General features: G+C 40.5%; 1 protein-coding gene across 1 annotated transcript in view; it reads left to right on the plus strand.

Moving 5' to 3' along the window:
* The window catches only part of CNTNAP2 (contactin associated protein 2), a 1,809,641-nt gene that overhangs the window by 1,158,312 nt on the left and 638,258 nt on the right, over positions 1-13,071 (plus strand). Inside the window, exon 12 of the mRNA XM_081102720.1 lies at positions 6,263-6,382. Coding sequence (XP_080958846.1) covers positions 6,263-6,382 — 120 coding nt within the window. The remainder of the gene's footprint in view (positions 1-6,262; positions 6,383-13,071) is intronic.

A 13,071-nucleotide genomic window follows, 5' to 3' on the forward strand; every position in this document is an offset into this window, starting at 1 on the left:
CTTTTGGTGCACAGGACAATGCCCAGCCAACTGAGCCACATGGGCCAGGGCATAAAATGTGTTCTTAAATAGAGCAATTGTGTTATTTTTATACGATTGTGAAGGCAGAATAATGCCCCACCAGCTCCCACAATCTGCCTGTGTCCTAAACCATGGAATGAAACTGTAACTATGTCATCTTACACAGCAAAGGGACTAATGGTGAAGGACATTCACATGATATAATCCTGGATTATCTGGATGTACCTAATGAAACCATAAAGCTCCTTAAAATAGAAAGGTGACAATGAAAGCAGAGAATCAGAGTGATGGAGTGTGAGAAAGACTCCATCAGTCACCATTGGCTTCAAAGATGGAGAAATAGGATAGTGAGCCCAGGAATGCAGGTGCATTCTACAAGCCGGAAAAGACAAAACACTGAATTCTCCCCTAGAGGTTTCCAAAGGAATACGCCCTACCTGAAACTTGAATGTAGCCCAGTGAAACCCATCTCAAGCTCTGATCTCCAGAACTGTTAGGATAATACAATTGTGTTGTTTTAATCCACCAAGCATTTGCTTATTTTGTTACAGCAACCATAGGAAGCTAATACAGCAATCCCTTGTCATATCCCATTTCCCCTAATATGATCTTACAGAGACAGCATTCATTGTTTCATGGACGTGAATGAGGTATTTAGGATTTGTCGCTTATTGGATTTTTACATGCTCTGAAATTTAATCAGATATGTTCAGCTGCCATATTTCTAAATACCTGACATTTACTTAAGAATATGAGCCCTTTTATTTGTGACTAAGAATTATGGCAGAGAAAAATTACTTTTCCAATTTAGGTTTTCCTCACCCTCTGAAAGTAGAGCATTCCTATGAAACCTTTGGAAGTCAAAACGGCGTAAAGCCAAGAAGCAATTACCTTAGGATGCATCTTGCTAATGGATGCACAAAATAAATGGAGATAAAGTGCAGATGCTCACAGGCACAGTTCAAAGCTATGGGGCTTCATACTGAGATGCTGAGTAGTTCCCGGGAAAGGAGCTTGGTGGGGCCACTCTGGCACCTCGGGGCGCTGGCCACCTCTATGAAGGCTCACTGCAAAGCAAACACTGAATGCTATTTTCTGTTTTCAGTATGTGCTTCAGTTAGCAAAAACAGGCACTAATGTAGGGTCGACTGCAAAAGCAAAGTAGCATAAAACAAACTTTTGAAAAGCAGGGGACACCTGTAAATCAATGGAGTTAATGAGTCTATTTATTTTGCCATCAGCCCAATTTCCTCTCTGATCTTCGGCAGCCTACTAGCAAACTCAATTACTGACAATGGCCTTGGCCCCTCTCTGCTCTTTCTTCCCTGGCCCATGGTGCTCAGTCCTCTCCTGGGGCTTCACGTGCAGAACTCTGCACCCTAGCCAGGACTGCGCAGCCTCACCTGGCTGAGGCATGCGGGCGAATGCTGTGGTCAGCCCCTTCTCTGCATTGGAATGTTAGTATGTTCATTGTGTTTTAGTTTACACATCCTGTGATTTCATTCAGTCTTTACAGTAACTTGGTGAAGGAGGTATTATTTTTATCTTCAATTTACAATTGAGAAAACCAAGTTAAGGGGGAGTTTCCCAAGTAGTGAATGACAGAAAGATTTAAATGGAAATCTCTTAATTTCTTATTCATTTATAAAACGAATGCAATTTTGCGATATTACAGTTGCCCTTGACGTTTTACCTCAGTACCATTTTTCTAATACACATTTTGCAGGAGTATTTTGAATGATGACATTACTAATGCACACTATAAAGCCACATGAAAAATACAGAAAATAGTGAAAGGTTTTCAATCATCCATAATCTTTTTTAAAATATATTTTATTGATTTTTTACAGAGAGAAAGGGAGAGGGATAGAGTTAGAAACATCTATGAGAGAGAAATATCAATCAGCTGCCTCCTGCACACCCCCTACTGGGAATGTGCCTGCAACCAAGGTACATGCCCTTGACCGGAATCGAACCTGGGACCCTTCAGTCCGCAGGTCGACACTCTTTCCACTGAGCCAAACCAGCTAGCGCAATCATCCATAATCTTACTACTCAGAAGGTAACCACTGTTTTTGTGTGTGTGTTTTTCTTTATTAATATAATCACTATTAATGTTTTGGTGTATTTCTTTCTAAATATTTTTCTGTGAATTCCTCCAAGTATAGTTCTTTTGACATTGTATTTTAATTTAGAGTTTGGTATCACATTCCATTTTTATTATCTTGAGTGAAGTGATGTGGCATTCTAGCTTTATTTTATTTAAAATTTTACTGCATCACCTTTTACTGACTTATTTTTTCTGTTTATATTTAGATGTAACTTAAGAATTTATCCACTTTTCTAGAGTTCTTTTATTAAATTGATTTTAGAGAGAGAAGAAAGGAGAGGGAGAGAGAAAAATATCGATCAGCTGCCTCCTGCATACCCGCTACTGGGGATCGAGCTAGAAACCCGGGCATATACCCTGACCAGGAATCAAACCAGTGACCTCTTGGTGCATGGGAAGACACTTGACCAACTGAGGCACACGGACCAGGGCTAGAGTTCACTTTTTCAGGATGAGAGTTGTGCTTTTCAAAATGTGCTCAGACCAGCAGCACCATCAATCACTTGGAAGCTTGTTAGAACTGCAGATTCTCTACTGAGTCAGAATCCCCTGGTTGAGGCAGAACCCCTGTTTTAATAAGCTCTGCAGGTGATTTTTCACACATGATAAAGTCTGACTAAGATATTGGGTTTTCCATTTGTGTCAATGAGGCAAAAACAGCTTATAGGCCTGTCCTAAGTTAAGGACAAGCAGAATAATCAGCATAGTTTGAAGGAAAAAGAAGAGGTTTTGCTTTCCAAATGCCCCACAGACACTGCCTTCATCATCTACTCTTAGTTACCTGGGTTGAGATGTGTGGCCCTCTTTAAAATGCTAACATGCTGCCAGAACCGGTTTGGCTCAGTGGATAGAGCATCGGCCTGCGGACTGAAAGGTCCCAGGTTCGATTCCGGTCAAGGGCATGTACCTGGGTTGCGGGCACATCCCCAGTAGGAGATGTGCAGGAGGCAGCTGATCAATGTTTCTCTCTCATTGATGTTTCTAACTCTCTATCTCTCTCCCTTCCTCTCTGTAAAAAATCAATAAAATATATTTAAAAAAAAATGCTAACATGCTTACGTAGAAATGCAGATGTGACTGATGCTTCTCACCCATGGTGCTTTCATACATAGGCATGTGCTTCTTATGGTGAGCCAACTTAGCATCTCTTCAAGATAATTCACAGTCTTGTTAAGGAAATAAAATGTTTGTATATGAAATTCAATCAACAATTAATCAAGCCCTAGTTTATCATAATTAAGTATTACAGTACATGAAGTGAGCAATGGGTGGCTTTAACTGTATAGAAAAATAGACATATTGCCTGCGGGGGGTCTCCTTCAGAAAGGAGGAATATGAGTGGGACCGAATTAATAATTATCATAAAAATTCCACCTATTAAATATTTACTATGGCCAGACATAATATTAAGCAAATGCTGTTGGTTACTTCCTCTAATTCTCAAACCACCCTTCAGTATACCCATTTTCCATGCAAGGCTAAATAAAGTCATGACACTTTGCCACATAGCACTTCATGGAATCAGAATTTCAGCCCAAGTCTGTTTGACCTCTGAGCCCTGCCTCTTACTACAACTGCCTCAGTAGTTAACTCTGATTAAGAAAGTTTATAGATTGAGAAAGAGGCTTGTATATATATTGCAGATGAAGGCAAGCCCAGGATGGGTGAGCAATCTCCTATGTCAAATTCGCCTGACCAGAGTACAAGGTTTACATTGGCAAGTTGCTAATACCAGGAAAGATCGATTGGATTATGGAAAGTCTTACATGCATAGAGGCTGATCTGAGATATAATATCATAGATACTGAAGAACCATTACACATTCTTTGAACGTTATGGAGGTAATGTTTTAGGACTAGAATAATATTGGATAATAAAGCATAATTTGGTGGGAAGTGAAGAGATATTTGGATGAGATGGTGAATTAAAAGGGTGATCGCTATAAACCAGATATCAGGTACTAAGGAAAATGACTGGGGTGTTGGCAAGAGAATACCTAATTATTAAATATTAGAGAAGAAAGGTGAAAGGTTTTAATGGCAGTTTGGCTGAAGGGACTTTAGAATTTGAACTTGACATTGTGGATGACTTTGAGCTATACTGAGAAATTGTAATGATCTGGAGAGAGGTTCTCAAAGATGAATAATTAATTAGTTTATTTTCAGAGGTTGTGGGTTTAGGGCATTCTGAACTCTCTTCCTATATACATTCACCTGGTCTCCATGTCCTATTGCTATTAAAAACATGTGAATCAGTCATGTCTACTCTGTGCTTATATTCTCATATTAAAGGCCCAGTGCACGAGATTCATGCACTCAGGAGGGGGGGGGGGGGTTCCCTCAGCTTGGCCTGCACCCTCTCGCAGCCCAGGATCCCTTGGGGGGTGTCCGACTGATGACTTAGGCCCACTCCTCCTGGGGAGCGGGCCTAAGTTGTCAGTCAGACATCCCTAGCACTGCCATGGAAGTGGGAGAGCACTGACCACCAGGGGGCAGCTCCTGCATTGAGCGTCTGCCCCCTGGTGATCAGTGCATGTCATAGCGACCCGTTGTTCTGCTGTTTGGTTGATTTGCATATTAGCCTTTTATTATATAGGATAGAACTAGTTATCTTTCAACTGGCCTATGGCAGTAACAGCCTAAATGCTCTCCTGACCTTCTGAATCACTTCCCTGGAATCTAATTTAACTACTAGGAGCTTTCTTTCCAAAACCTACATCTAATTGTGACCTCTTCCTGCTTCAAGTTCAAAAATACTTCCTCACTGCCTTTCACTTGGTATGGTAGTCAAAATTAGAACAACCATAATGTATTATCCAAATAAGACACTTGGGAGATTGAAAGTGGACAAATTAATCATTATGTGGGATAAAAGTTGGATGGGTTCTGCTTAACTTTCTAGCCACATCCTCTTCCAATAGCACTTTTTGCATAAGCAATACCCACACAGAGAGCAAATCCTACTCCAAAAGCCCTTTATCTGTGTTGTTCACAGCTGTATCTGTGCAGTCTAATCCACTGCTCAATGCATCGTAGGGACTTAGTAACTATTTGCAGGAGAAATTAAGGACTAAGCAAATAAAAACATTTTAGAATTGTTTGAGTCTAGTGTGTTGTTGTTGAAATGAGGCAGAATTGGATATCTAACATCTTTGCCGAGAGGAAACCATGGAAAGCCAAAGGGAGGCACGGAGAAGGTGAAGGAGGAAGGAAGGAAAGGAAGTCCCAGGGCAGATCTCCTACTCCATAATTGAACAAAAGGCAGATGTTGGGAGTAGGAGTTCAAGTTCATGGTACCTAAAGACTTCAGGACTTGCATTTCAGAGATGTGGACTTTTATTAGAATTTTTAATTTTGTACAGCAATCTTTCAAATTCTTCAGAAGTATCAAAAAAGTTTTTGCAATAATATTTTGTAAGTTATGACTACAGAGGTGACATGTAAATGTCCATTTTGTACTTTGGAAAACAGTTGCCGTCTCCAAGAAGAGAAAATGTGTCAGGAGCATGAGAAAAAAAAAAGAAAACAATGAAAAAGAACCTGTAATTCAATTAAATCGATGGCAGCTTTCTACACCAACAAGATTTGATGTAATTAAAGCACTTGCAACAAAATGAAGCAGGGACATTGTTTTCCTTTTTCCTGAAATAAATGAAGAATAGAAATCTCATGAAATTTATACCACTATACAAAAAATGTGTGTGTGCATGTCTGTGTGTGTGTGTGTGTGTGATCTCTTAGTTGATAGTCAAGCAAAGCAGGCAACACGTATCTTGTAAAATAACAGCCCTTACAGTAAGAAGATGGTATCTATAAATATCTATACATTCATTTTTTTCTATGATCGTGAGCCCTAATACAATAAACATTACATCGATTTAACAACTTCATGATTTTTAAGTCTATTCCCCAATAATAAAACCATAGCAGGAACTTATTATCTTTGTTAGGACAGAAATGCTTATAGAGTAAAAACCAAACCATGAATGTAAATGTAGAGGAAAAGAATGCTCATTCTAGCAAGAGGATGCAGTCCTCAGAAGTGGTTAGCCAGTATGTGATGTGTTCCTGGGGCATTTGTCCGGGGAGCCATTTGTTCCGTGCTGTGCTCACGTAGGATTTCTCTTTCCAGCCATCTATGAGCCGTCCTGCGAAGCGTACAAACACCTAGGCCAGACTTCAAATTACTACTGGATAGATCCTGATGGCAGTGGACCGCTGGGGCCTCTGAAAGTGTACTGCAACATGACAGGTAACGATGCCATATTTACGTTTCATGAGCATGGCTTTTCTGTGTGTTGAAAATAAGTGCTGCCGCTGAAGTTTGTTTCTTCTGCAATTTCTATGACAACACACAATAAACTAAATATTGCAGGATTTGTTAGGTAAATAAATGGTGCAATGTATTTCTAAAGCAATTATGCTTTCCGACACTGAATGTAAAAAACCACAATCTACCTTCTGACTATACCAATAAAAAATGGCATTTAAAAAACATCTGGAGTATAGAGAAACCCCAGAAAGTGAACCAGAAAGGTTGAAGTCTATGGAAAGAGCTGGTCCACGAAGCAGCCCCTGCAGGTCCCTAGCCTGGGGAAGGTCAGCATCTCTGCTCAGCTTCCCACACTGCCCATGCTACGGGAAGCCCACAGACCACTCTCCATTGTTCCTCTGTTCCTCGTAGTTATAAAAGGAACTCTTCTGGGTGCTGAAATCCCATCTGGCAAAGGCAAAACTTGCCTGCAGCTTTCATGAAATGTATCTGCTTGGGAAGGAACCTAGTGTTTCCCTGTTCCCTATTAAATTTCAGGGGCTTTTGCAAACTCCCACCACAGTGTGTGAGACTTACAGCTCTCTAGAGCCTATTTTCTATCAGACACTGGGTGACTGACATCTTACTCTCGGAAACGGAATTTTTGGACTGGAACACACAGTGCTCCCCTGGGCAGAATGTCCCAGATTCTTTGTCCACCAGAGTTAAAGAATGAATCCATGGACAGACGGTGGTATAGAAGGTGGAAATTTATTAAAGAAGAAGTACAGATTCCCATGTGGGGAGGGGGCAAGAGTCCCACTGAGTTCATTTTCTCTACAGCTTATAAAGGCTGCAGATCTTGGTGCCTTGACATCCCCTCTGATTGGTCACTATTCCCTAGTTACTGTGTAGTAACTCCTGGGCTCAAAGGTTGAACCTCACAGGTGGAACCTCTCCCCCACTCCTTCCTTATTGTTTTAGTATTCCTTTTGGGATTTGTTTTTCTTCTTGTGGATGAAAGGCTTCCTTCCCTTTATTTTGTAAATATAGACCTTTTGCTGTTCCCAGCTCCCTCATTCTATGGAAATGTACCTGTTGCAGCTTTTCAGCTTCCCCATTCTATGGAAATATACCTTCTGCTGCTCTGCAGCCCTGTGTTTCCTCCTTGGTCCCCTTAATTTCCAAAATTTCTAAAATTTCCTAAACCTGTCCCATTTTACCCCTAAAACTCCTGTTTCACCTCCAAAACCCAGAGAAGGGTGTGTAGCATGCACTGCTCATTGGCTGCAGGGGAGGATCAGCTCTGCATGTGAACTCCTGAGCAAGATGCTAAGGATGAGGATCCCATAATGCTACTGACGATGTCTGCTGCTGGACTGCTTGCCAGAGGTCAGGTACCCTGATAGAGTCCTTACTCAGGCTATGGCTTTGTAATCTGGTTCCATGAATCAGTGGATATATAATTTTGGCCACCTTATTAACTTGATTAAACTCCATAAGCCTCAGTCTATTTCCCTGTAAAATGGTTTGATAATAATCTCTACCTCATAGCGTTATTATATGAATGAAATAAAATATCTGCATATGGTTCTTAGCATATTACCTGACACACAGTTAATTTTTAGTAAAGGTTGCCAGCAGTTGGGATGCTATCATTTTTTGAAGCACTAGTGAGCGCTTCTATCATTCAGGCAAGACTCAAATTTGGATATGTGCGAGGCCAATGGTTCTTGAGGATGGATATGCTTCAGAATCATGCATGGAGCTTTTTTTCTCCTTTTCCATACAACTTTATTGGCTCCAGCTCTGGTGACTTTGATTCAGTAGACGTTGAATGGACATAGGATTGTGCAGCTAGAACCAAGAACCCAGGCATGCAAACCCCAGTGGAGAACTTTTAGCAGCATCAGGACCCAGGCTGCCTATGGCACAGACGGAGAAGAGAATGGTGAGGACATGAGTGTAGGATGGAAGGCGCGTAGAGAAAATGGTAAAATGGCAGCTATCCTCCCAAAAATTCCCTCGAGTGCCGAGTATTCTAAGTTTAGCAGAGACTAGAAATTCACAGACCAGAAAGCTTGACACAAGAGTTGTTTGTTTGGCTTGTTAATGGCCTCAGGAACTTTCTTGTTCACCTTTACTCTAATTTTACTTGAACTAAAGTATAATCTATGAGAATTTGTTTGAATCTGGAAGAATCTTGATTTCTCTCTCTCTCTCTCTCTCTCTCTCTCTCTCTCTCTCTCTCGTATATAATTTATATCAATTAAAGTCAACTATTATCCTCAAGGGAAATCAAGACATCCTGTTATGCTTGGAAAATTATTTTTTCTTTTTAGTTATTTGCCTGTATGCATTTCACAAGAGAATTAGAAAGCAAACCCAAACCATGATGAATATATTCTTTATGTGAATAATACATACAGTGAAGGGCTGTTTAATTTCTGGAGAGATGACCTTTATGTCAATTGAAGCCATCACTCAGAAGCATGATCTCCTTGTCATCAATATCTCCCTTAAGGAGTATGGCTGCAGTTGAGTGCAGTATTCTGTTTACAGTCTGAACAACGAAGAAAACAGTCCAACCTTCTGCAAGGAGCATATTTTCCTGCTGTCACACAAGATTGTTACGGACATCAGTGTGTCAGGGGCCCTTGAAGGCCAGCAGGCACGATGTGGCCTTTTGCCATCTATCAACTCTTCCTTCATCTGTAAAGAAGGTGAACTTGACACCATTAGGAGAGCATGGTACCACAAAGCCTGGCTTGGGCTGTTCCTTTTCCAAGAGATATATGTTGAAAAAGAGGAGGAAGTGACAGTGTGAGATTGTCTATGAAGACTTGATATATCACTCTGTGTCATGAGAGATGGTATATGTACCTTATTTTATAGCCTTTCTATTAAATAATAGAGCTGCCTCACTCCTCAGGAACCCAAATGTAATTGGGTGTTTATCATTGTTGAATATATCACATATTTAAAAAATGGAAGCAAGACATCTTCTCTGAGAAAGAAGTGAAAATTTTAAGGAAAGGGACCTCACTGGCAGCAAACATCTGCCCCAGCGATGGCGAACCTTTTGAGCTCGGCGTGTCAGCATTTTGAAAAACCCTAACTTAACTCTGGTGCTGTGTCACATATAGAATTTTTTTTAATATTTGCAACCATAGTAAAACAAAGACATATTTTTGATATTTATTTTATATATTTAAATGCCATTTAACAAAGAGAAATAAACCAAAAAAATGAGTTCGCGTGTAACCTCTGACACGTGTGTCATAGGTTCGCCATCACTGATCTACCCCAAACAGTAAATTGTGGGGTACAAAGTAAAAATAAAATAAAATAAAATAAAATTACATTATATATATATATATATATATATGTATATATATATATATATATATCCCCCAGGATTCTTTCTCTAGGTTTTTTTTTTTTAATTTATACATTCTTTGTGTGCCAGGAGCTGTGCTGTGTCAGAATAAATGGATATAGTAAATGCCTTTATGGTGCTCACAACTTATAATAAAAACAAGCGTTAAAAAGTAAACAAATAAGTAACTCTCTTAGAAAGAAAAATAATGGAATTGTAGGGATTTATTTTGGAGTGAGTATTTTAGGAAAGACCTCTCTGAGGAAGCAACTATTTAGCCAAAATACAAAGTATAAAAAGAGACAAGGCACTCAAAAAGGACAGGGAGGGAAATGAGCCCTATAAATTCGTGCCCAAGGCACCCAAGATTGTTTCTTGCACAGAACTGAGACACAGATGCCTGAAGCAGAGTGAGCTGAAGGAGCTGAGAGTGCAGTGGAGTGGGCACGTAGGCAGGGCCAGAGCAGCCAGGCAGTGGGGATGCTGGTGCGGGAAAAAAGCTTGGGTTTTAATTTCCCAATTAAATCTTTAATATAGTAGGTGGGAATCTAGCGGAGGTTTCAGGCAAGAGAATGGAAGGGTCTTAATTAAAACCCCCACTTGGGGTTCTTTGAGAGACTGAGTCAAAGCACTGGGATTAGATGGGAAGTTGTTGTCAAAGTCCAGGGAAGAGGTGCTGCTGCCTTGGACTAGGATGGGGACAGTTTAAATGCGGAGAAAGACATGGATTATAGATCTAGTGTGAAGGTAGTATCAGTGTTGGTGACGGGTTAGGTAAGCATGATTCAAGACAGTTATCAAGAATCACTCCTGAGCCCTGGCTGGTGTGGCTCAGTTGGTTGGAGAATTGTCCCAAGCATCAAAGGGTCACAGGCTTGATTCCCAGTCAGGGCACATTCCCAGGTTGGGGGCTGGATCCCTGGTCGAGATACATACAGGAAGCAACAGATGGATGATGAGATGATGGTCCTTTCTCTCTTTAACCAGAGGTTGCAGGTCCAATCCCTGGTCAGGGTACATACAGGAGGCAGCAGATTCTGATGTTTTTCTCTAGAATCAGTGTTTCTCTCCCTTTCTCTCTATTTAAACTCAATAACAAACACACAAACAAACAAACAAACATATCCTTGGGTGAAGATTTAAAAAAAAAATAACTCCTGAGTATATGAATTGAATGACTGAATGAATTATAGTGCCATTTGGGAGATGAGGAAAATTAAGGGAAGAACAGATTTAGAGGAGTTTTAAGAATTCAGTTTGACCTAGTTAATTATGAGATGCCATATGCCATCCAAATGGAGATGCAAATATTGCAGTTGGATAAGGCCCCAAAGGGATATTTGTATTAGACATATAAACATGCTAATTGTTAGATTATAAATACATGAGAAATGATAACATCACTAAGGGGATGATGTGAACAGGGGAGAGGCACCTCAGGAACAAGCTCAGAGGAACCGAAGAGAAAATGGGTTTCCAGTGATGAAATAGTCCGTAAGTGTGCAGGGGAATGTAATGGAGACCAATGAAAGAAAAGTGTCTAAGAGCATTTTGCAGAAGAATGGGCCATCCGTGTGGGTGATGAAGTGACTGCTTGGGTCTTGGAGAATGAGGAAAAGAGTTGGGGGTTAGGAATCAATGCAAATGTATATAAAGTGAGGCTGCATTCCAGAAGTATGGCAAGTCCCAGCAGGCAGGATGCAGGGAGTGGGGCATGGCCAGGGGGATGAACCACCCAAAGCACCTGCACACTCAGCTTTGGGAACCATGGGACAGGCAGGTAGCCTAAACCCAGGAACCGGAAAAACCTTCCACAAAACATCTGACCCGGGAGTTGAATTATGAGGCCCAGAAATGGGGTGAAGGAAACTTCTAAAATGCTTTGAATGGGATGCAAAGCAGTTGAAACTTGATCCTGAGGGAAAAGTAAGCAATAGATGACATTGTAATTTTTAAAAATATGTTTTTATTGATTTCAGAGAGAGGAAGTGAGAGGGAGAGAGAAATAGAAACACCAATGATGAGATAGAAACATCAATAATCGGCTGCCTCCTGCACACCCGCTACTGGGGATTGAGCCCCCACCCCCAGCATGTGTCCTAACCAGGAGTCAAACTGTGACCTCCTGGTTCATAGGTCAGTGCTCAATCATTGGGCCACACTAGCTGGACATGACATTGTATTTTTAAAGTGTGGCTTTGGCAGCTGTGATTAAGAGTCTCTGATAAAGTCCTACATGTAAAGTAGAGAGACAAGTTAGAAAGCCCCTGTTGTATCTGGGAGTTGAAACTGAGATTGTAGGTGGTGGCCTTCAGTTAAGAAGAGGATTGGTTTGAAGGATCTTTAGGAGGCTGAGTTGGCCAGACCGTGAAATGATTGCCGGGTGGATACCCAGTGAGATGGGCACTGATGAGCAGGGGCACATTAGGAAAGGGCGGGTCTCTCTGTTGCCTTCAGTGCCTGGAATTCAAACATGTCAAGCTGCCCTGCAGGCAGATTCTGTATAAATTTCCTGCAGGACTTTGAGCACATAGATCAATCTCTGTGTCTCAGGTTCCTTGTAAGTAAAATGTAGGAATTGACATGAGTTGATCTTTATGGTGCCTTCCATTTAAAAAAAGGAAAAAAAAGTTCTATTATTACCATGGAACATAAGAGAAAAATAGCACCACTTGCAGTCAAATAATTTAGAGACAAAATCCTCCTGCCTCAAAGAAGTTTGAATGTACTCTCTTCTTGACCAAGTTTGACATAAATGGGCACTCTTTATTTTTTTACATGAGGAAGTTCCTGGACTATACAATTCTTCTTTTGCCTATCTGCAGCTCAGAGCTTCACCACTCTGAATTCAGGGGGTGCCCTGAGTGACAGAGTGTTTCAAGGGCTGTGCACTTGACATTGAGGAGAGAATATATTCATTGAATCCTTTACAGAAGAATTCATCATTCTGTGCAAGTCAAAGGCTGGTCTCCCCTTTAGATCTTAGGGGCACATTATAAAATGTGATGGTTGTTATTCTCGCCTTCCTTATCCATTTTTATGATCTCCCTGAAAATTTGGTATTATAAAAATAATTTTTAATGAATGTCTACTATAATATATTTCTAATATGTACCTTTTTCCCTTGTATGTTTTTCTAGCATTACAGCTTTTTATTTCTATTTCCTTAAGATATTTACTAACATTTTCACCTAGAAACCTGGGACTTATGTATTTAATGCTTCATTTAGTTTTTTCCTGCCCTATATAATAAAAGCCTAATATGCTAAGTGTCCGGTCATCTGGTCATCCGTTCAACCAAATAAAGTGT

The sequence above is a fragment of the Myotis nattereri genome (assembly GCF_964212035.1).
Source record: "Myotis nattereri genome assembly, chromosome: 11".
NCBI classification, from domain to species: domain Eukaryota; kingdom Metazoa; phylum Chordata; class Mammalia; order Chiroptera; family Vespertilionidae; genus Myotis; species Myotis nattereri.